At 35.9% G+C, this 24,835-nt stretch overlaps 2 protein-coding genes, 2 long non-coding RNA genes and 1 pseudogene across 4 annotated transcripts; 1 reads left to right on the plus strand and 4 right to left on the minus strand.

The window, feature by feature from the left end:
• Positions 1 to 2,913: 2,913 nt before the first annotated feature.
• Positions 2,914 to 3,432, minus strand: LOC133852657 (pectinesterase inhibitor 3-like). The gene has a single exon (XM_062289420.1). It carries the CDS (start codon positions 3,430 to 3,432, stop codon positions 2,914 to 2,916), a length of 519 nt encoding a protein of 172 aa, XP_062145404.1.
• Positions 3,433 to 8,161: 4,729 nt separating this feature from the next.
• On the minus strand, positions 8,162 to 8,901 carry LOC133852331 (uncharacterized). The gene is made up of 3 exons (XR_009895915.1): positions 8,717 to 8,901; positions 8,570 to 8,629; positions 8,162 to 8,371 (listed from the first exon to the last, which is right to left on the minus strand). It is a non-coding gene; the product is annotated as an uncharacterized LOC133852331 (long non-coding RNA).
• A 67-nt stretch (positions 8,902 to 8,968) lies between these two features.
• On the minus strand, positions 8,969 to 10,405 carry LOC133852332 (uncharacterized). Its single transcript, XR_009895916.1, has 3 exons — positions 10,264 to 10,405; positions 9,116 to 9,192; positions 8,969 to 9,004 (listed from the first exon to the last, which is right to left on the minus strand). It is a non-coding gene; the product is annotated as an uncharacterized LOC133852332 (long non-coding RNA).
• A 3,490-nt stretch (positions 10,406 to 13,895) lies between these two features.
• On the plus strand, positions 13,896 to 14,441 carry LOC133852658 (pectinesterase inhibitor 12-like). The gene has a single exon (XM_062289422.1). The coding sequence runs from the start codon at positions 13,896 to 13,898 to the stop codon at positions 14,439 to 14,441; it is 546 nt and encodes a 181-aa protein (XP_062145406.1).
• Positions 14,442 to 16,159: 1,718 nt separating this feature from the next.
• LOC133852442 (probable pectinesterase/pectinesterase inhibitor 21) lies at positions 16,160 to 24,790 on the minus strand (annotated as a pseudogene).
• Between the last annotated feature and the right edge of the window lie 45 nt (positions 24,791 to 24,835).

Genomic DNA, 24,835 nt, shown 5'->3' on the forward strand with positions numbered 1-24,835 from the left:
TTAAGAACAAGAATAGGATCTTCTCCATTTCAAGTGAAATGGAGAGAAGCCAATCCCTTGTTTTACAATGGGCAAAATTGTCAAAACTATTAGAATGACAATTATGCCCCTTGTAAAACAATGTACCGGCTCCTCTCCATTTCAAGTGAAATGGAGAAGTTCCGGTTTCTTGGAATTAAGGAGTAAGTGTAGTTTACCACTTTACCACTTACTATATTTATCAACTTATTATTAAAAATTGAAAAGAATTAAAGAAAACTTTCTTTCCAAATCTATGACTTAGTTTAATGTCAAAACCTTTACGGAAGAGAAATATTAAATTCTATAATTCTATTTAATATTTATTCAACAAGGTTGACATGGCCTTTTCAATTAACCATTGTTAAATTAATCATTGTTAAATTTATTTTTTAAAAAAATAAAGATATAATAATTGATTTGAAATGCCAAGTCAATATCATGGGACAATTGTAGAATAAAAATATAGTATCTAAAGTTACTCCATACAAAAATGTATCAAATATTTGAGATGGGAGTAAGATTATGGAATAAGTCCAATACTAAAGTCCAAGTTTCATAGGGGAAACAAAAAGGAGCTCAAAGTCTATAATTATAATTATAATGCTAAATAAATTAACAAATGACTAATTAGCATCGCGGTATCATAATCAATTCATCAAAAAAGTCTAGACTCGTTGAGCAACATTTTTTAAGATAACTAGGAAAAAAAAAAAAAATATTAACAAACAACTCAAAACACAATACTCACGAAATATTTAAAACTATTTTTCCTTTTATATTACATCACAATCAAAAGACAAATATTACTCTCTAAAAAAGTCTTTTCCACAAGAACCAGACTCAATTTCTTCATTATGTGTTGATTCCATTGACTTGTCTCCAGGCTCCACTTGTTTAATCAAAACTAGCATTTAAAAATGTCAAACAATTCGTTTCTTTTATTCTCTGCCACTTTATTCTCCTTTGTTTTCTCAAGTCTCAACCTTTACGCGAATCTACCAAAAAAAAAAAAAAAAAAAAAAAGTGTCAGATTTTAATGATTGTCATCTCATATACAAAATTCTTAGTGGGGCTATAATACCGAGGCAAACAACAGCCTGACCTTTTTTCCAGAGATAGCTCTAAACAGCCCTTGTTTTGTCTTTAAACTTTTTCTAATGGGAAAAAAAATAAAGCTTACTAATAAACCCATTATAGAAGCATACTGAGTGACTTAGGACCTTATCCTATTATTACTTTTCAGGAAATTTAATTTCTAAACACAGTTTACCATAACACCTTCCTCTTATATTATTGTTTTTGTTACTCAATCTCAAGTCAATGAACATTTGTTATTTCATTTATGCAGTTAGTTCACTCACAATTTAGTTACCAATCTCTTGATAGGAATGACAAACAAACGCTACTCAAATGTCAGAGAGTTACTAACAAATTAAAAATCAACCATACTAGAGGGGGTAAAAAACATAGCACTAACTATCCACTAGCATAGAAACAATCATCGTGGCCTACCTCTTTAAGTTTGTGACTATACTGTTTATGTCGACGGCTCTTGCTTCGGTCCTTTTCCTTGTTCTAGAAATTCAAAGGGAAATAAAAAAGAGGGGATAAGAGTTAAAAAGGAGTTCAAGTTCAACCACCACCTTCTTTGGCCTGTCATTATTCAATTTATTTATTTATTCTTGTGCCTCTTTGAATGACTAGATGTTTCACGCTCACTGTCACTTCTACAAATCAGCAATGGAGACGAGATGTTAGGAAAGCCAATCATCTTAATTAGTACCCCTCTCTAGAAATAATGGATAAGTGCCTGAAAATCTAAATACAAAATTCCAGCTACTATCTAAAATTTCTACTAAGCTAGACCACATTGCATTGCTACCAAATCATTCCAGGTGGGTAAAAACCTGCGAACAAAAAAAAAAAAAATTAAAAAAAAATTCCAGCTACTATCTGTCTCATGTTCTCTTCTCTTATTCTCCGGCAGAACTACTGGATGTTGGGGGTGAAGGCCAATTACAAAATATGCAGCAAAAATTATCAAATCATTTTTTTTATAAATTAAATAGTCAATCTAACGACAAAAATATCAACTCACACAAGAACAATGCAGAAAAATAAATCCAACAACCACCACAAGCAAGACACCAAAATTTGTACATGAAAAACCCTCCGGTGTGAAGGGAAAAATCACGAGACCTAGTCCAGTTAAAACTTTCACTATCAACAATAATGGGCTTACAAATATCTTCTCTAGAACAATATCTAGAGGTTATCACCACATCAAGACACACATTCTTGGATTAATATAGAAATTCAATACTTTAAAAGTTGATTTCAACAATATAAAGAAAGGTCTCACCAAGTGGGATGAACAACCAACCAACTGGAGAGGAAGTCCAATGATCGACACCAGTCAATGCATAGCTCTCATTGTCAGAAACAACATACTAAAATTTCATCAAGATCGGACCATAGATGACCCTCCAATCTATGACGGAAATGACCGTGAAAAACCCCATTTTTTTTCTCCTCTCTGTGTTTGCTCGAGCTCTTTCAAAAAACTAACTTCCCTGCCTCTGTCTCAAGCTGAAAAATCAGCTTGCCTCTTTTTTCTTTTTCTGCATTTTGGCGCAGTATGACCTACTCCTTGCCAACAGAAACAGAGGTGCTCTGTTTCTTTTGGCTCACCCAACACTGGAGAACAGCATAAATATAATCAAACCAAACAAATTAATTATAACTCCCTGTACAAACAACAACAATCCTCAATCTTATGAGAAGAGCCAAAAACCAAACAAAATCACTACAACAAACAAATAAACTGAGAGCAGATATCCAAGACTTTCTTCTTCTTCCCTCCGCTTCTCTCAGCTAGAGATTAGTGCCCTTTCATTTGAGTTGATTGGTAATGGCTAAGACAATGCTGCAAAGCCGAGTAAACAAGGTACCCTGATTGCCTAATGGAGACTTGCCGTCTCCCACTTCCTTGAAGCCTTCGTCACAAGAGTCGCCGTCAATCATGGCAGCCGACACCCATGTTTTAACATCCCTGTACCTCTTAGATGCCAAGGCAGTGCCCGAGTCTTTAAGCTTTTCAATTGAATCTTCGTAGTTCTCATCGCAATCTGTTAGTGCAATCTTAGCTGCTGCGCTCGATGATCCGTTGAGCAGTTTTGTGACTTGGCCGTGTATTTGGGTAGCTTTAGACGTTGCATGCTTCAGTGCAACTTTGGCCAGGACTTCGAAACTTGTAGCCGCGCGGCTCTCCGGGTCCGATCGAAGAGTTTGTCTGCACATTTGTTTGTACAGAGTGTGATCACAAGCTGAGGAGATCAAATCCCCAGCAAGAATTTGGCTTGGCCACAGAGTTACAAGCAGCACCAGGAAAACCTTTGAAATGGCTTTCATGTTTGCTCTTCAGAAAACTTTATGTTATAAAACAGGGAAAGAGAAGGAATGTTATATGGGCTTCTTGCCTGCATTGAAGTGTGTATATATATATATAGATAAAGAGTAAAGGGATTGGGATTAGGCTTGGCCTATTTAATACAAGGGTTCATGGATGGAAATTCATGGTAGGAATAGGAATTAAGCTTTTGCATGTGAAAAGTGAAAATGATGTTGATTTGTGTAAAAAGAGGAATAGGCTGCCATGATTGCCGGCGACTCTGGTGACGAAGGCTTAAAGGAAGTGGGAGGCAAAAAGCCTCCATTAGCCAATCGCACTAATCTCTGGCTGCTCTCCTTGTCTGAACTTAATTTACCGTACCATATTAAGCTCAGCTTTCGGCAACCAAAAAAAAAAAAAAATCCTTCCAGAATACAACTGATAGATTTGTTCTAGGAAATTGGAGAGGAGTTTGTAATAAGGATATTGGATAGAGTAATGTCGAATAAATTTACAAGTTGTAGTTGCTTCAAATTTACATGTTCTCGATGCTAATCAATCTCAGCGTTTTCTGGATGCTGTAAAATAAATCTACATAATATTCTATACTTCCAACTTCCAAGATCTTAATTAACTATTGGGATTTTCAGAATGAACTGATAAAAGAAATACCAGAATCCATCGCAACAAGTAGCCTTTCTGCATTGTACGTCCTCCCATTTTTTTTTTTGAAAGGGTACGTCCTCCCATTTGAGTGCAATTGGTACACTTGGAGATGACAAGCTTGACAAAACTAGATTCTGTCACGATCATGATTATGGATATGGGGGCCGACCGACGAGTTACACTTATTTTTTTCTTATTATATTTCACTTTTCTCAAAGCTTGAGTCTTCAATTTTTTCTTTTTTAAATAAATCTATTTTTTCTTGGCCTATTTAATATAAGGGTGCATGGAAATTGGTAGCTAGGAATTGCAAGCTTTGTGAAAAGTGAAATTCATGTTGATTTGTGTAAAGGAGGGATAGGATGCTTTAATTTGTGAAAAGTGAAATTCATGTTGATTTGCAGATACTCTAGGAAGTAGGAAGTCTTTCACGGCCACGTAACAAGCACCACAGAAAGTCTAAAAGATGGTTTATATAAAAAGTATGATGTTATAATATATACTAGTTGGGATGGTGTGCTTGATTTCCCTGGTGTTATGTATCAGTATAATTGTTATTATTGAGGAGATTACTGTTGATCCATAAGCAGACATGAGACACATAATGACTTCTTATGCCAAACTGAAGAATTATATTAAATTATTGGGGGGTAAAAAATAACGGAATGTCCCATTTGCTGTTCTTGCATGTACAAAACTCTGTTTTGTTCAGGTTTCAGGCTGTGTACTGGTACGTAATTGCTTCTTGTTTCTATTTTGGATTAATACCAGTTATTTAATCACCAATATTCAGCCAGGAAATGACAAGAAGACCTATTTATAACAACCAAATTCCAAACCAAAAAAGCCAGAAAAACTCAAAAGGTTTAAACTAAATGGCTCAAAAGGGTTGCTGTTTCTCATCGTTGTGTGCATGTTTGCTAATGACTTCAACGTAGTCAGCAACAAGATATACAGAGTAAAAACCAACCCCAAACTGCCCAATGAGATTGAGATTGAGATCTCCACTTGTCTGCATTTTCTCCACGAACGCTGAAAGAAAAAGGATCAATCCAAATCCACATAGTTAACAGCGAACTCTAATAAAAAAACAAAACTTTACAGGACTTAGCATGACATAGATACCTGAAGTTCCAGACTTTGCTATGGTACCCAAGTTCTTGATTAAATCCTCCTTTGTCATACCAATTAAACAGATGGGTGCATCTCATTTAATACAAAGCCATAAATTCTCCACATTGCCTCAGGAGGAGTAATCCAACGAGCTGATCCCTGATTGAAATTGTTCAATCTCATCTATATCTTAGGAACTATGTTCTGAAATCAAATTGAAAGCAACACAATCCTTTGTTTGTAAATATACTTGAAGAGGTATTTGACGGCTTTAATTGTCAAACATATTTCCACATTTATATGAGAATCGAATTTAGCAAGGAGATAAGGATTGTATGGTACAACCCACCGGTTGTCTAAATAGTATCCTCTCACTTTAGCAATTGCTCTATTATCTCGCCATCTATATCTCAGGAACGAATCATTACCTATTGTCGTTTCATCACAAAATTGTTTTGGATAATGATTCTTGCAATTTCCATCTTTTTTCATACATATGTTATTTGGATTAAGTGTACCGCAAGGACTATGCATCATGTGCTTTACAACAGTTGAGTACAGATGTGAGTTTTCATGTCTGTTTGGTAGCTCAGCTGAAACAAATTCATCAAAGCTTTCTGGTGCAATTATTTTCCAATCCCTTTTTAATATAATTAAGAAATGAGCATGAGGAAGCCCTCTTTTTTGATGTTCAATAACATATACATATATATGCAGCCACAGCACCAAATATTTGTTTCTTGAATAACTCATTCTTCAATTCTTCTAATTTTGCTCTAAAGACTCGTGCAATCAAATCAGGTCTATTTTGTGCTTCTTCTTGTGGCTCTAACTCATTCTTAATTTCTAGCCAACATGGGTTGCACGTGATTGTCAGGAAAAGATATGGCTTTCCAAAACGCTGCACCAATGCCTAAGCTTCCATATATCTCTTCCGCATATCTCTTGGACCACCAATGAAAGTGGCTGGTAAAATAATCCTACGCCCAATTTTGGAACCTCGAGTTTCACCAGTAATAATGCTATCAATAATGCCTTGATAGACTTTAGTTCGAATTTCTTGTTGTTTTGAACGAAAGTAGTCCAACCTAGATGTTTCAATCTTAATATACATGTCAACAGCATGTTGTTGTAAGAGGTGCTCTGAACGCAGCAATATTGACTTAATTGATGGTCTTATTTGCAACTTATGGCAGTAATATTCCCGACAGGAAACGGTTGCTTGACTTCTTCTCTTCTCCAGTGCTAAAAATATAGTAAATTAATAAGTTTTCAATTAATATAATCTAATTATGCACATTGGAAGTGAATAGCTAACACTACAGAGAATGTATACCTTGTGTTTCCTTCTTAAGTAATTCAGTTGCTGAATCTGATACTCGAGGATCAATTAATTGTTCAATCTGGGAAGATGAATACTGTTTTCCTGTTTCAAGTTTTTGTATTCCTTGGTGCCAACCAGTATCTCCATAAGGAAACAATAGAGGATATTGCAAAGGATTGTAACACCCGAAATAGTATTGCATGCTATGACTACAACCAGAATGGCTATAAACAATAATGCCCCGGCTCATATGTTGTTCAGAAGTATTTTCATCTAGCCATATTGCTGCCACTTGCAAAGATGATGGAGCATTATAAACTCGTTGGTCCAATGAAGTACTTGATCTTATATGAATCTGTTGATTTTTTAAATCAGGCACATCCTTGAGAGTTCGAAAGAAAGCACAATATGGATTGTTCTTCAATATATCCATTATTTCTTTCAAAATGGATGGATTTAGTCGATCTGAATCATATATTCGATTCTCCATCTAATGTCTAGTATCATAGAAATACAGTTGCAAATAGGAAGGATGACCATCTAATGGCAATAAGTCATTGATATAATGATAAACTTGACCTTGAACTCTGAATGTATATATCCCATTGTTTCGTCTGCATAAGTTCTTGTCATATTTAACACCAAAGGATGTCAATGCAAATTTGTTATTGAAAGTGCAAACATACTTAAGAAATTCCACTGATTTCGCTGATCTTGAAGTAAATAGCTCATAAAGTTTGTCCGGAACATCATTAGAGACTAAAGAAACTTCTCCATCATCACAACAGAAACCTTTAGGCTCATGGTGAAACCTTTTTGCATGACAATATTTACAGGTTGGTGTAGGGAGCAAATTATCTACCTCAGAGGATATATTCCGTAATGTATACCTAAGATTTGAGCAACTTTGACATTTGCTACCTACAATTTATAGAACCACACATAACAAGAGCAAGAGCAAAGGAATAACCCAGCTAGTATACACAGGAACAACCCAGCTAGCCCATAAAAGAGAACCCAAGAAAACCCACAAGAAACCCAAAGTACAGTAAAACCCTCATCAAACGCCCAACATACAGTAGAAACCCCCCCCAAAATACAGTAGAAACCCCCGATCAACCTCCCAAACCTGCCCCAAAGCACCCCAACTCAACAAACCCCCCAAAACCCACCAAAAGCCCCAAACAACCCTTCCAAAAAAAACACACCAACAAACCCAAAAAACCCAAGAGAGGCACCCAAAACTCGAGCCAAAACAAACCCACAATACAAAAGAAATGACAGAAATACAGGGAAATTTAAAATAATAATAATAATAAAAGAAGTAGATGCCGGCGCGTGGGTCGGGAAACCCATCAGAACGGTGCAGACTCCGCTGGAGAAGCCACTGGGGGGGGGGGGGGGGGGGGGGCACGTGCACGGAGAAGAAGCCCCCAAGCCCGTAGATCTGTTGATCCAATTGGCAATGTAGTTGGAATTAAGTTGTTTGTTGCATAGGATTCAAATCCTAATATAACATGCATTTTAATATTTTAATTCCAACTAAAACCTCAATAAAAACATGGGAAAATAATGCTAATCAAATTACACCTACCAACTTGTAAGATACTACATTGATCTATTGTAGAGCATTGCTCTCCTGCCTCTTGGCATTTCTAGTTGAGGCTACAACCATTTGCTTATTTCTATCAGCATCACTTGCAAGGGACTTTTTCCATGCATTTGCTTCTCTTTGTTTCCTACGAATCTCTTCTCTTTGTTCTTCGAATAATGCACTATACCAATTTTTTTTTTAGCGGACCACGTGTTGATTTGATTGTTGAAATTTGTTCTCGCACTCTTGTAGTTTTGGTCATCTAAAATATTAATAGAAAGAAATTAAGGATGAGATGTTAAGGAGCTAGCATTAAGAACTGCAGAACAATACTCAGGCAAACTCTTTTGACAACTTTCATTCATAGCATATTACTTAGGATTTGAGTATATCTATAAATAATAGAACCATTGCATACTCAGCAACCTTAGGATTGATATGTTCCATGATGGTGCCATACCTGCTGATCCGATTGGCAATCTGGTTGGAATTAAGTTGTTTGTTGCATGGGATTCAAAATCTAATATAACATGCATTTCAATATTTTAATTCCAACTCAAGCCTCAATAAAAACATGGGAAAATAATGCCAATCAAATTATACTTACCAACTCGGAACATACTACACTCATCTATTGTAGAGTATTGCTCTGTTGCCTCTTGGCATCTGTTATTCGAGGGATCTCTGGTTGAGGTTGGAACTATTTGCTTATTTTTATCGGCATTGTTTTGAAGAGACTTTTTGTGTCTATACGCTTCTCATTGTTTCCTACAAATCTCTTCTTTTCTTTCTTCGGATAATGCACTATACTGACTTTCTTTTTTTTTTTTCAGGGGACCACATGTGTTGATTTGATTGTTGGAATTTGCTCTCACATTGTGGCAGTCTTGGTTATCTAAAATATCAATGAAAACAAATTAAGGATGAGATTTTAAGGAGCCGGCACTAAGAAATGCAAAACAATACTTAGCCAAACTCCTTTCACAACTTTCATTCATAATTATACCTAAACCGTGCATCTGATGATCAATAGTTGAATCCATAATGTGTGTTATGGAGAAGGTTTGATGCTGTCTAAATCAACTGAAAAGATAGAATAGACATTTTGTAAGTCAATATAATCCATACAAACATTATCCAACAGGATGGAATTTATGCATTAGTGATCAAAAGATGCATAACATAAGTAAAAGTACACTGAAAATGGAGAAAGAAATATATTGGCATGTGGTATATGGATATTTTTGAAATTAGATAGCAATAGAATAACGTAAGCGAAAAATAGATTAAGTAAAGACCACATAGTGGAGACCTATAATTAACAAACCTATAAATATATATTGATCATTCTCTGTCATTCTACAACTTGTGAAAATAAAAATAAAGTAAAATATTTAGATAAATTGAATTAAAAGAACCACCAAGACATTAACAATGACCGACACCATGGAATCAATGGGATAATGGCAAACTGCTCGATCCATATCACATCATAAAGAAAAGAAGATGACCATGATGTTGACCACAAGAATAAGCCTAGTAATTAGTAAAACAGAACCACTAATAGATCACAATTCTCATGAATTGAAAAGTAAGCTTGCCCAATCCCAAGATTTAAAAAGCTTCCAATAGCTATTGCACACCAAATTGATTTCATTCATGATAAGAATTGAGAGCAGAAGAAATAATTAACCCCAGTCCTCCATCTAGTTGTCCCACTTATTCGTTGATGGAAGAAAAATGGGAATGATCTAGCAAACTGTGACACTGCATATACAAAGAGATGTAAACATTGAATCAAAAAAATAAAAGAGAGATGTAAACATAAAAATGAAAATAAAATAAAATAATTCAGACATCGAAAGTAGATAATAACATATTGAATACAAAACAAAGATTCTTGGTTTTAATTAATATGAGAAGGGATTTCCATTATTTCCAATATAATCACAAGAACACTTGTCTGATGGGGGAATTATATTCCTTGTCACTGTCCAAAAAAGTTTTGTGCATTGCACCAGTACAGAGAAAATAATTTTTTAAAAAAAATCCACCCTTGACATTTTTCCAAGTCCCACACTATATTACGAATCCACTCAACTAATTAAGAATAAATCTAAAGAACAAAAAAAAAAAAAAAAAAAAAAAATCTACCTGTTCATTTCTCGGCATAACCAAACGGAGCTTGAAGAGACAGACCAAATTCTTCAAAAACCGTAGTTTTGGAAAAGAGAAATCGGAGCAACCCAAACGGTAGCTTTGTTTCTCCCTTGTTCTCCCTCAATAAAAAGACAAAAATACCCCTGCTAGTTTTGGATCCAATGAAGAAAGCTGAAGGACAGAATGGGGGGAAAATGTCAAAGAAAAATCACTGTTCACACGTTCAAATAAATTGGCTACTGTTCCGAAGCCTTCCCCGCTTATAATATTACTCAAAAGTAAAGATATAACTTGATTCATGACCTTGAAAATTATTAAAATATTGGTTAAATAATTAAATTTATTTATTTTTATTAGTTTAAACATTTAATATAAGTAATTATTTAACAAATATTTTTTGAAATTTTAATTCTATTCAAGTTTTATTTATTTATTTTTTTAAATTTTGTCTCAGGTTCTCTTAATCATCTAAACATAATTTCAAAAAATAAGTTTTCTCGATATTCACAATTTTAAATATAATACAGAATAGTAAAATATAATACAAAACAATCGCACACCTAAACAAGCCCTTAAGAACATTGAGTTTTTTTTTTTTTTTTTTAAAAAAAGGGCATTTAGGCCATTTTAACAACAAAAATGAGTGAAATTAAAATGAGAAAATTCTTAGAATACCGACTTTTCAAAAATTAAAAACTCAAGGATATGTTTGCAAAAACGCTAATAGGGGGGGTGTATGTAAGTGAAGTTTCCCCATCATTTAAATGAGAAAACCTGCAATCAGGACCAATTGCAAAACATTATTTTTACAACCTCCAATAAAACATTAACACGTTGGCTAAACACACCAAATATAATGGTGAGGAAAACATAGAATCTTTACTGACATCCACATTAAAAAAAAAAAAAAAAAAAAAAAAAAAAAAAAAAAAAAAAAAAAACCCATTTTCTCCCATAGGCCTCTCTCTCAGAGCAAACCCCTATCCACCTGCATCTCCGCCGGCGGCCAGCTCCACCCTCACCACTTTGGGTGAGTTCAACCTCCACAACAACCAACTCTTTCTTCTTTTTGTTTTCAAAAGGACAAGCAAAAGAAAGTTGGTCAATCTCTCTGCATCTCTTTGTGGAGGCTATGGCGAAGATGGGCTAGGCGACGGAGGTGTACGCCTTACGACTCTCCTGTTTCGAATGAGCTTATTGAGTTGCTTGTCGATCCTAAAGATCAGGGATAAACTATTAAATCACCACTTATCCTAAAAGCTTAAGCTGATAGGAAAATCTAAATTTAATCACTTAATCATTACTTTAACACTCCCCCTCACGTGTGGGTTCAAACTTCCTTTTAATAAGTGAAGCCAACACGTGGAATATTTAATTGAAATGAAAGGTAAATGACAAAGTCAAGGATCGAACTCATGACCTTAGGCTCTGATACCATGTAAAAGTTCATGCGCCTTACTCACTCTCAAAAGACGCCTTGAGAGATAAGAAGTGTCCATGACTTATAAAGTTTTTAGGTCATATATTTTTTAGCGATGTGAGACACTTTAACACACCCCATCACATGTGACAACTTTAGCCAAACACGTGTTCAACATCGGAAGAGGAATGCCCATTATCGTCAAAGGAACTTGCTCTAATATTATGTTAAATCACCATTTATCTCAAAAGTTTAAGCTGATAAGAAGAGGTAAATTTAATCACTTAATCATTATTTTAACACAGGAGCTTCTGGTTTGGATGCTTCTGTGGGTTCGGATGAAACAGAGGATTATTACTCCTCGATAAGGAGGCTAAGAATAATAGAATCAAGTTGGGCGTAGTGAATTCCCAGGATCTAGTGAAGTCCTATTCTCTCGCACATGTCTATCTAGATGAAAGGAGCTTTCAAGCCTCAGTCTAGAGACAGAGACGGTTATGGATTAACTTTCTTCCCCTAGATTGAGTTCAGGAGACAAGAGCTTCTTTTCTTTCTCTTAGTTTGATGTTCAAGAAAGCCTTTCTCGATCGTTGATGGATTTTGTGGCGTTTGTGGTGTAAATAATCGGGCAAGTCGTGAGAGTTACACCCTCGGTGGCCCAGTTCATGTTTTCCCACATCGGCCTCACCGTGCTTTTCCAGCCCATAGACTCCGGCGGTGGCCTTCGACGTTTTCTGACGATGGCTCCATGGATTCCGGTGGCAGCTTTGGCCAGAGATGTGGGGTTGGTTACGGGTTGGTTGACTATAAGGAAATGAGAAAAAATAACGATATGGTGTTTTCGTCATATTATTTTGTATAGTAATTTTTTTTGATGTGTCAAATTTTTACTAGTGGCTGTAAATATAGTGTTTTTTAGCCCATCTATATGATAGGGCTCTCATAAACTATATATATATAAAAAAATAAAAAAAAAAAAATGGTGGAGAGATGTGTTCAAAATTTGTCCTAGCTTCACACACTACCATTGCAGTGTTTTAAAGAGAGTTAGTTTTAGCTATTGGCTTTGGTTAGAGATGGAGAAAACAATATGAGACTTTTTTGGGGTTTGCTTCGGTTCTTGGTTCTTTTATTGGCCTACGTGAGTGGACTTCTCCAACTCTGGATTAAAATACTTTTTACAATTCTTTAACAAGATGTTTCTTCGAAAATATTTATGAAAACTTAATTAAAAAAGACGTGCAACACATCATTCTCTAGTCCTTCTTCTATAATTTTTTATTGACGTGACATTGTCAATTTACCTTTAAATTAATCTTAATTAAAAAGAAAAAAGAAAAAAAACTCAATGGTGAATTAACAATGTCACATTAGCAGAAAATGATGGAAGAAGAAAAAGAGAATACAAATTAACAACTATAAATAAATGATACAGGAAGCTAAATAATTTATGAAATGAAAATTTCATTGCAAAATGATTAGCAAGTGTGATTTGAATAATATTGTTCAACTATAGATAATGCCTTTTTGCATTTATTAGAAGCAGGAATTTCAATTTTAAGGCTCAAAACATCTATAACCTCATATGCAGGTAACAAATAATATTCAAATTTAATAATCGCAATAACCGTGCGTATGCGAATAATAATCGCCTGACACAGATCACATGTGTGGATACTTAAAAATGATAATCATACTACGCAGATGCAAATAATACTAATAACCGCATCCGTATCCACGTCCACATTTTCATCCCTTGACGAAACCAATACTGTCTTTGCCAACATAGGATCCAAACAAGTACCCAAAGGCCAAATGGCTTATTAATTAGGAAAAATAATTAATTAATTCAAACTTCAAACATTATCATAATCTATTGAACTATCATCAATTCTGTCATATTAGTTGGTATTTTGAAAGTGCTTCACTATTATTTTTAGCATGTTTAAACAAAATAAAATTAAAATCGAACAAAATAACTGATTAAAATAGCACTTTGGTTTAAAGAAAGTAATAAAGATAAGTGGAGTTGAGAATGTTTGCTACAAACATGGGAGTGGATCGATGGTGCAAAAGAAGCCCAAAGAGACTGTAAAACAGAGTGATTGTTCTCTCGTGCACTAATCTAACCCCTCTACTCTTTCTATATATATATATACACACACACCTAACTTCAATGTAGGTAATTAAAAGCCCCATAGCAAACATGAACACCATTTCAAAGGTCTTCCTTGTGCTGCTTCTAACTCTCTGGACAAACCAAATTCTTGCTCAAAATTTGATCATCTCAACTTGTGATGGCACTCTGTACAAGGATCTGTGCAAAAAAACTCTTCAATCGGACCCCGAGAGCCGTGCGGCTACTAGTGTGGAAGTCCTAGCCAAAGTTGCACTAAAGCATGCAACATCTACAGCTACCCAAAAACATAACCAAGTCAAGAAACTGCTCAAGTCATCGACCAAGCCCATTAAGGTTGACCTGACAGATTGCAACGAGGTCTACGAAGATGCACTCGAACAACTCGATGACTCGAGCACTACCTTGATAACTAAGAGCTACGAATCTATCAGTACATATTTGTCGGTCGCCATGGGTGATGCTGACACATGTGACCAAAGCTTCGAGGAAGTGGCACCCGGCAAGTCTCCGATAAGCACTCAGGGTACCACATTGAGCCAGCTTTGCAGCATTGTTTTATCCATATTACCAAACAACTGGAATGAATTGTCTGAGCTAAATTTACCATATTAATCTCACCCATCGGCTATAAACAAAAATTACTCTATCATACAACTAACGGATTTTAGTAAAGCCTCAAGAAATGGCTTTAATTGATTTCAAACATGTTTAATGACAATCTTTAATATATTGTATCATGTTTTTCAGTTTGTCATAGCACAATCCATGGCCTAGAAATTAACTGACATGATTTCCGCATGAACTGATGGACACATCTTTTGTAGAGGAAGCTGTTTTGAAAACTTTAAATTAAATTGGGAAAAAAAAACTACTCTTTACAGTTAGCAGCACACAAGCCAAAATAAGCTGGAACTCAGATTTGAGGTACAGAAACTCTTAATTCCTTCAAGGAGGTTTCTGGGTGCAAATCAAATTCACCGTGGTGAATGTGTTTAGGACCACAAGATCAAAACCAAAAGCCACTTGATGATATTCGTATCGTCAAGAAAATTCCCACAAAATGGTAAAAAGCAATTCCTTAATGGGTTTGAAAGAAAAATGTAATCCAATAACATTGGAGCACATCTCCATGGACTGAGAAAGGAGAAGGCTCAAGCAGAAAGGATTCTCAACTTGTTTTACGCACAGATAAAATCCTGGAAACCATTTCCTCGGAAAACAGGTTCCCAAGAAGAACTCTGTGCGAATGTTAAACCAAAGAAAGGAAAAAAGAAGCAAAATAAGGACAACCAAATGAACATGAAGAACAGAGATAACAGTATTAGGGACGGTAAGTCTTCGGCAGAGAAGGTGGGCGCAGAGCCTCAGAGGAAGACCAAAGTTCTAAAACCCTAATCTTGAAAAGCTTATTTATAGAGAAGAAAAACAAGTTAAATGACTACAATGCCCTCGGATTGGTCTTGGCTTTTTTTTTCTTTTTTTTTTTTTGAAAGCAACGGATTGGTCTTGTTAAACACGATAGGGAATGAGAAATGATTTTTCACCGTTTAAATATACAAATTTTTATCACTTTATCCATGTGGTAAGGTGATAAAAAGTTGTATATTTAAATTGTGAATAATCATATCTAATAGAGAATAGACACCCGCTACCGCTATAAATACTTAGGAAAAAAAAAGAAGTAATTGTAATGAGATATGTTTATCTTCTATCAGAGCATCTCTAGTAATAATAGTCAAAGTAACTATTAAAAAAGTCCAAAAAAAAATTTAACACTGATATTTTGTTATTTTGGGTTGTTCTTGACCCATTTTTCATAAACCTTAACGACATTGAGTTAAGTGAAAGAAGATAATAGTTTGTGGGTCAATTCTAACTTTTAACATTTTAGGAATAGGAATAAGATCCCATTTCACTTGGAATTGATATTAGCCGGTCCTTGTTTTACGAGGGGCAAAATTATCCAAAACATTAAAATGACAATTATGCCCCTTGTAAATCAAGGATAGGAGGAATCCTCTCAATTTCACTTTAGGAGTAAGTATAGTTTACCACTTTATTACTTACTATATTTATCAACTTATTATTAAAAATTGAAAAGAACTAAAGAAAACAAACTCGTTTTGCAACACTTTTTAAGGTAACTCGTAAAAAAAAAACAAAACATTAACAAATACCTCAAAACATAATACTCACAAAATATTAAAAACTATTTTTACTTTTATATCACATCACAATCAAAAGATAAAATTACCCTCTAAAAAAGTCTTTTCGACCAAGAACCAGACTCACCTAAGAGCCCCATCTCCCGTTGAAAGGAAAGCCAAAGAAACTGATAACGATTCCTTGATTAAATATAGCCAATGATAGGAAGGAAGCACCAATTTGACACAATACCACACTACAATAAAATATTTCAAAAAAAAACAAAAAAAACCCATAACATAACTTTAGTAGAAGCTCAGACGGCAATTTAACAATGTTTCAGGTAACAGAAACACAAGGCCTCCCATGCTAGGCAATTTGGCTGTCGCCAAAGAAACTGGACATTTAAGCTTGCGAGAAGTTGCTAACTCAATTGCTTCATTCTGTCTTGATTCCATTGACTTGACTCCAGGCTCCACTTGTTTAATCAAAACTAGCATTTAAAAATTTCAACAATTCGTTTCTTTTATTCTCTGCCACTTTATCCTCCTTTGTTTTCTCAACCTTCAAGCGAATCTACACAACAACAACAACAACAACAAAAAAAAAAAAAAAATCATGATTGTCATCTCATATACAAAATTTTTAGTGTGGCTATAATACGAGGTAAACAACAGGCTAGGCTGACCTTTTTTCCAGAGATAGCACTAAGCCGAGCACCGTCGTCCTTTTCACGTCCTAAAAACTGTATGAAGCACATAAAGGTTAATACAGCCGCAAAACAACATAAATTGAAACTGCAATCATAAATGCTACAGGTTAATGAGAACCTTGGATAGCTGAACAGGGCCGCTACTTCTCTCATCCTGCTGTTTCTATATATGGCTCCCATTGCCAGGACAAACCCGACCCAGAAACAACATCCAGGCAAGTCAATCAAGCATCCAATATGATGTCACAGACCCCAGCTCCAATTTCAAAGAGCCATTCCACAAAACAGGCAGAAAGTACTATAAGCACCTCAGATAATGATATGTATATCACAAATATTTGAAGTGAAATATTGTGAATGCCATGATAAATTGCTAGACATGGGTTACCTTCGTAGATACACAAGTACATGGAACTTTCTCAACTTATATATGGAAAATGAGAATGCATCAAGGAGCTCTAAACGGCCATTGTTTTGTCTTTAAACTTCTTCTCATGGGAAAAAAATAAAGCTTTCTAATAAACCCATTATAGAAGCATACTGAGTGACTTAGGACCTTGTCCTATTATTACTTTTCAGGAAATTTAAATTCTAAACACAGTTGACCATAACACCTTCCTCTTATATTATTGTTTTTGTTATTCAATCACAAGTCAAAAACATTTGTTATTTCATTTATGCAGTTAGTTCACTCACAATTTAGTTACCAATCTCTTGATAGGAATGACAAACAAACACTATTCAAATGTCACAGAGTTACTAACAAATTAAAAATCAACCATACTAGAAGGGGTAAAAAAACATAGTACTAACTAACCACTAGCATAGAAACAATCATATAAGGTATAGAGAGGGTAGTGGCCTACCTCTTTGAGTTTGTGACTATACTGTTTATGGCGACGACTCTTGCTTCGGTCCTTTTCCTTGTTCTAGAAATTGAAAGGGAAATAAAGAGGGGTAAGAAGACAAGTATAGGATATAACAAGATGAGTTAAAAAGGAGTTCAACCACCACCTTCTTTGGCCTGTCATTCTTCTTGTGCCTCTTTGAATGACTAGATGTTTCACGCTCACTGTCAGAAGAACTGTCACTTCTACAAATCAGCAATAGAGACGAGATGTTAGGAAAGCCAATCATCTTAGTACCCCTCTTAGAAATATTGGATAAGTGCCTGAAAATCTAAATACAAAATTCCAGCTACTATCTAAAATTTCGACTATGCTAGACCACATTGTACTGCTACCGAACCATTCCAGGTGGGTAAAAACGCAAAAAAAAAATATGCACATAACGACAAACTGAAATATGGAAAACTTTATAATAAAAGACTATGAAGACAATTCATGTGATCCATATTTTCCAGACACTCCTGATCGTGATAACTGCTCTCCTGGGGTATGGAAAGTGAATCATTATCATTCCAAAACTTTTAAGCAAATGTGCTTCACAACCCTCGTCACCCACACTTTCTTATGCTCAATCCATGTACTTTACTTGCAATAATCCCAAAGTTCAACAATTCACTTCTGTTGCTAATACTATGAAGACCAATTAACCATCACCTAAACCAGCAGTCAACCACTATTTGGTGCCTAATACTGAGGAAAAATACAAATTTGCAGCACCTCATTTTTTCCTTTTCAATTTGAAAGTCACGCACCCGGTCATGACTAGATAGGCTCTACCTTAGAGTCTCATTGTTAAGTGTCTAGCTCCATAATCATCAAAAAAACACTTAGTTAAGACTCTGTAAACTATTACTTTCCTGAACTTTCTCAGGAACCAAACAGATCACTAATCCACACAAACCGAACTAATCACATAAAGTACATGACCATAAGCATGAAAAAAAAAATAGAACAAAAATCTTAATTGGATTTCTCAAAAACTCGAGATTTCTAACACAGAAAAATCATAATTTCGCGTTTCTTTACCTTTCACCCAAGTTATCCCAGCAACCAAACAACGAATGAAACGAAAAGAACTAAAATACACAACCGATCAAAATACACAAGCCCAAAATAAGAACTGGGAACACGCTAATTGCAATCCCAATCCCAGCTTCCTTTGCTCTTCATTTTAATTAATTAAAAGCTTGAACTATGTTCCCAAAATCCAAAAAATAAAATAAAGATAATCAATTAAATTTGGGGGACCTGGAGTAATCGGAGGCAGAGGAGGAAGAGTGGGAATCATCTGAGCGGCGGTGGTGTCTGCGACGTCGTTTGGTTTGCGAGCGGCTCTTCTTTCGGATCTTGAGGGCTTCTCTGTCTCTATCTCGGCGGCTACGGTGGCGACGGCGACGGTGAGAGGAAGACGACGTGGAATCGGAGGCAGGGGAGGATGAAGAGGAAGAAGTGGAGGAGGCGGCCATTGGCACCAAGGGAGAGAGAGACAGACAGACACAAAGAGGTTTGGCAAACAATGGAAGAGTGAAACAAGGAATATGCTTTTCAAAAATAAATAAATAAAATAAGGAATATGAAAAAAGCAAAATAATTGACTTCCCTTCTCTTCTTTTCATCTTATAATAATTTTTAAAATTTGTTACGAATTAGGCCCATATGGAAATCCAGCCCATTGAAGCCTACAACACTGATTTGAGTAAGGGTCCATAGGCCATGCAAAGCCCACGAGTAGACCCAGCAATACGATCTCACATTGCCATGCGAAGCAGGGGATAAAGGGGTGTTTGGTACCAATACCCGTGTCTTTTTTTCTTTTTTTTTTTCACCTTTTTAAAAATAATCAATTTCAAAATATTTTAATTTTTTTTTTCACTTTTTATATAATATAAATAATTTTTTATGACTATTCAAATAAAAAAATTCACTACAATATAATTTTTTTTTTTCATAAAAATATTTTCTACTTTATATCACACCAATCACTTTCTACAATTACTTAAAAAAAAAAAAAAAAATCAACTCAACAATCTTTACCAAACCCACCCAAACTCCTCTCTCAACAAATCAAATCGTCACCAGATCTCGGCCTCATATTTTGTACGTAGATCAACAAGAGAAAAAATGTGCAAAATAATGAAATTAAAAAAAAAAAAAAAAAAAAAAAAAAAATCATGAGGCTAAAATAAATGCTTTAACAATTATGTGATTATGTCAAACCACTACAAAAAGGAAAATGATAACTTGGTAACAAGGACTTTTGACCGTTTGCTCAAATTCCTAAATTCATTGCATTCGACTTCTATTTTGATATACAATTTTGATTTGGGGATTATTTAAGTTTATGATTTTAAAAAGTGCAATCTAAAAATAGTGAATTTAAAATATACGATTTTAAAAAATAATTTTTTAAAACGCAATTAAATTTATGGCAAAATCGTAGTTTAGCCTTTTAAAATCGTAGATTAGCCTATAAAATTATGCGTTTTCAAAAAAACACACATTGCCTGCAATTTTAAAAGCAGTTTTCAGCGTTTTCAAATCGTAATTTTTTAAAAACACAATTCTCAAACGATTCAATTTCTGCAATTTAGTTTATGATCGTACTTTTTGTTTACGAAATCGCAATCCCAAACGCACTCTTAAGCATCGAAATTATCTTTAGTGGGTATACACCAGCAAGCTCTTGTGCTCATTATTTTCTTTTCTTGGAGGTACAACTTGATTCAATGCTCATCATTCGGAAAATTGTTCTAAAATAATTGATCACTCCTTTGAAAACAAGCTTTGTTTTTTATAATAGAATTGATAATTCAAATACTTCGCTGATAAAATTATTTGAAAATTTATTTTCCAAATACTATCATTTATCATTATCAAAATTGGTTATTGTTTGAAAACTTTAACTAGCTAGTATATGTATGTATGAGTTCCTTTTATATTGGAACTCCTAAATTTCAAAACTTTTTTTTTATTTTTTTTGAGTAATGTTGTTTGTCTTCTTTTTGTCTCTTTAAAGATGAAGTAACTTTTAAAATTATTATTGGATCAAAATTTTATAGTAATTTTAAATGCCGTCAATTTTTTATATGAATCATTACTTGTTGAGGTGACAGTGCCACGTCAACTAATAAATATTTTTTCTCCAAAATTACTACTAAATCTGATGGTCGGTGCCATCTCTAACCATAATACAGAAGGTGATGCGCGCGCGTCGACAACCAACGACCGTTCGGTGCAAGCAACGGTCCAAGATCAAAAAGCCCCGAGATCAACAAAATACAACCACAAATTAATTGCCATTACAAGAAGGAAAGCTCGGCAAAGAACACTTGCAGTAGCACTGATCCAGAAAACATGTAAGCGGCCGACGAAAACAGGGAAAATGTCAAATTGGATTGAGGCACAAAAATCTCGCTCTCTTTAAGGAGATTCAACTATTGGAACACTGACCACGCTGGTCCACGCACCAAATGTCGAGCCAAGAAGACCTGAAAGGAAGACACAGAGGTCAGAGAGGTCCGCCAAAATGCCGGCAGATCACTTCCGATATGAGGTGAGGGGGGTAAATTGACAAATTATAGGCAAAAGGATAAAAAAATTAGCGTGTATGAGGAAGCTACCTCTTTTTCATTTATAGAGTTGGCATTTCCATCCCCAGTTGCTAAGTGGAATCTGCTAGGCGTCGGCATGGTAAGCACCGAAGGTAAGGGACTAATATGAAGTTGGCGGGCCCTTAATAAATCACATTTCCTCGACGAGCAATGCTTAGGAGAAGCATTTTTTCCGGATTTCATCAGGAAAAAATGGTTCTCCATGGCATTATTGTAATTAAAATATTACAGTAATGCCACTTTTTATTACAATAATGCCATGGAAAAGCATTTTTTTCCGGATGAAATCCGGAAGAAATGCTTCTCCTAAGCATTAGCCTTCCTCGACAGAGCGCCCCAACGACATCTTTCCTTATTAAATTGATTTTTGAACGGCACGTTAATAAAGGACAGATACACTACCTAGCCTTATTTGGTCGCATTTTTAAAAAAATTTCCAAAATTTGATTATCAAATAGTGTGTTGCAATCTATGTGATTTATCATTTTAAAAAATGTGACACTTATTTAGGAACAGAATTTTAGAAGAAAATTTTGAAAAGTTTAACATTTCTTTTATTTGGTCACAACAACTTAATTAGCTATATACGTGATGATCGAGAAATGGATCTAGTGTGGCACACTTATATATATATGACGTTTAGTACTGTACCTATTCTTAATCGTGGACTGGAGCCATGGGCTTCCCTTTGGTTCTGGACCGGTTCGATTGGAGTCGAAGGGCCAAAGTCCCGAGTAGTGTGAAGGTCGAAAGGGCCTTCGACACTTGGCTGACGTAGTAGGCCAGGCGCCGTCAACAAATCGGCATTCCATATAGTCATATACATTCAGATTATGGTAATTTGTAAAAAGCTAAAGCCAGAGATTAAATCATGGTGCCTTAATTGGGTACATACGTATGACATTTTTATGGTATGATAATAATATACACTTTTGCTTTTGTATAACACAAGTAGGATTGAGTTTGTTGTACTATATATTAATTATAGGGCTCGAAGCATATATATATATATATATAGGAGGTAACATCGTCCATTCTGCGTGGAACCAGCTGAGAAAATAAAAAAGACGACCTTAATATTGCAGTTGTTGGTCGATCTTGTAAGAACTTAATTAATGAAGCTATATATTTCCCTTTAGACTATATATATATATATATATCAAACGGCAGAAAACCATAACAACCAAGAAAACCAGAAGCAACAATCAATGAAATTTCTATATATGCTGACTAGTTGATCAAGCCAGCGGTGTAAGGCACTTTGGTATCCTTAATCCACCCATCGCCAATAATGAACCTCCCCGGAGCAAAGCCCAGTGCATCTTCACGTGTGATGTTCTTGATTCCGCGCCATTTTACACGTTTTGCCGTGCTAGAACCAGGGCCATGGTTTTCGAATTCAGCGTAGAAGCAAGTATCGGTCCCGAAAGTGCCCATCCAAGGCAACCAACCATCCGGCTGGATCAAGTCATCAATGAAGCTCTCCATGATGATGGTCCTCGAGTACTCCTTCCATGGACGGCCCAGATATGCCCCATTTTCGAATCTGAACGGGTAGAATGCAGGGTCTGAGACGATGCTACATCCTTGGAGGACTAGCGCCGACGGCTGTCGCCAGGACGTCCTGCCTTGTGCGGTCACGCTGCATTGTTGGGTCTCCAGTGGCTTTCGGACCACGAATGTGCAGTTTTGGAAGACGGCTGCGGCATCGCCGAAGAGAAAGTCGATTGTACCGGAGATGGTGCAGTCGCGGTAGAATTGGCGCTTGGCGTGGACGTAAAGCGTGTCTTGGTACCCGTCCATAGAGCAGTTGTAGAAGGTGGAAAAGTCGGATTGGACCTTCAGTGCCACCGCCTGATGTTTCTCGGCGCCGGCAGAGTTCTCAAACCCAATATTCTTAGCAACGAAGTAATCGCCGTAAATAGCTGCATAAGTTCAATTATTAGTCTCAAGATTAAAGTTAGAACATGCATAATGGCATAGAAAACTTAATGGTATGGCCGGTGGGGACAATTAATTTTATTAGAATTGTTAAAATGTGCGTTTGATATTGCGAATTCGTAGACAAAAAATGCGATTTTAAATCAAATTTCAAAAAATATATAGTTTAGAAGTGAGTTTTTAAATAATTACGATTTGAAAACGCAACATAAATAAATCTGTATTGTTAAATCGCAGGCAAAGAAATGACGGCCGGACTTTAAATCACGAATTGCATGCTCCAAAAGCTTAAGCTAATTGAAAATGATGAATCTAATTATTTAATTTAGAGAAATGATTCTTATCTAATAATGGTCATTTTCAAAAGTAGGAGGATGAGAAAAAAAACATCGGTAGAACTAGCACATCTCTTTAATTTATATGTTTAACACGTATACGTTCTCATGTGTGGGTTCAAACTACTGTTAATAAATAAGGTTCAACACGTGAAATATTTAATTAAAATAACAGTTAAGTGAATGCATGATAGAATCATTATATAACTCAAAAAAAACTTAAACTAATTAATAGAGAAGGATGAAATTAGCCATTTAATTATTAAGTTAAGAAGAACATTAACGTACCAACGGTTGAGGTTCTGAAGATAGGTATGCCATCAAGGAAATTCCTGTTTCCTGTGATCCTGGTCTTTATAGCTCCATCGCCGATCATCATAACATGGGTCATGTTCGGTTGTATGTGGACATACTCCGCATAAACTCCTTCCTTGATGTAGATTACAAAGGTCTTGTTCCCAAGGTTGGGGATTTCATGCAATGCCTCATTGATGGTCTTGTACTTTCCACTCCCATCCTTGGCCACAACAACGTCGGGCTTAATCTCTTCCACAGGCGCCTGCAGGAGTCTCCGAACTCCGGGATTCAACCATTCGCCGTGGCCGAGAACCGGGAGGTCGGGTTCTTGGAGGAGACGACGGCTGCCAATGCCGGGAATCTGGAAGTCTTTGAGCACATTAGAGATTTCAGAGACAATGGCTAGGCCATTGCTGCTCAGGTGCATGGCTGTCTTCAACGCCACCTTCATTTTCTCTCCGGCGTCACTTTTTGCTTCCTGGAAGCCGTCCAAGCAAGTTTGTTGGTACGTGATGACGGCGCTGAGCCAAATCCTCAAATCAATAAGCATTTCATCCAATTTGGTGATATCAAGCTCCCCCAATTGGCCGAAAGAATGTTGGAGCTCACCAACGGCAAAGTTCATGAGCTCTTTGCAGTCGTCGAGGGCCTTCTTGGCCCTCGGATCCTTCTCGACCTCCTGTAAGAGAATTGACTTCTTGGCGCCCTCTTTGATTTCCTTCATTGCCACCTTAAACGCAGCCTTAATGAGCTCTTTCGGGTCCGTCGCGTTTCCAGCCTCCGAGGAGAGGCTCTGGACACATTCTTTTTTGTAGTCAGTGGGCGCGCAGATGGATTCGACAGCTTTTATTGAGGTGGAGGCATCAGGAGACTTGCTGCCATTTTTAGCATCGGATTGGTTGTTTTTAAGGCTAACACCGACAGTCACAGCAACCACCATGGCTACCAGAAACACGGAAGAGAAACTGATAAGGGCAATCCTCTTCCTCCTTCCATCATCACCAGAAGACATTTTGAATGTAGAAGCAGCAGCAGCTCCTCAGGACCTTGAGGGAGT

This window comes from Alnus glutinosa, chromosome 12 (assembly GCF_958979055.1).
Source record: "Alnus glutinosa chromosome 12, dhAlnGlut1.1, whole genome shotgun sequence".
NCBI lineage: Eukaryota > Viridiplantae > Streptophyta > Magnoliopsida > Fagales > Betulaceae > Alnus > Alnus glutinosa.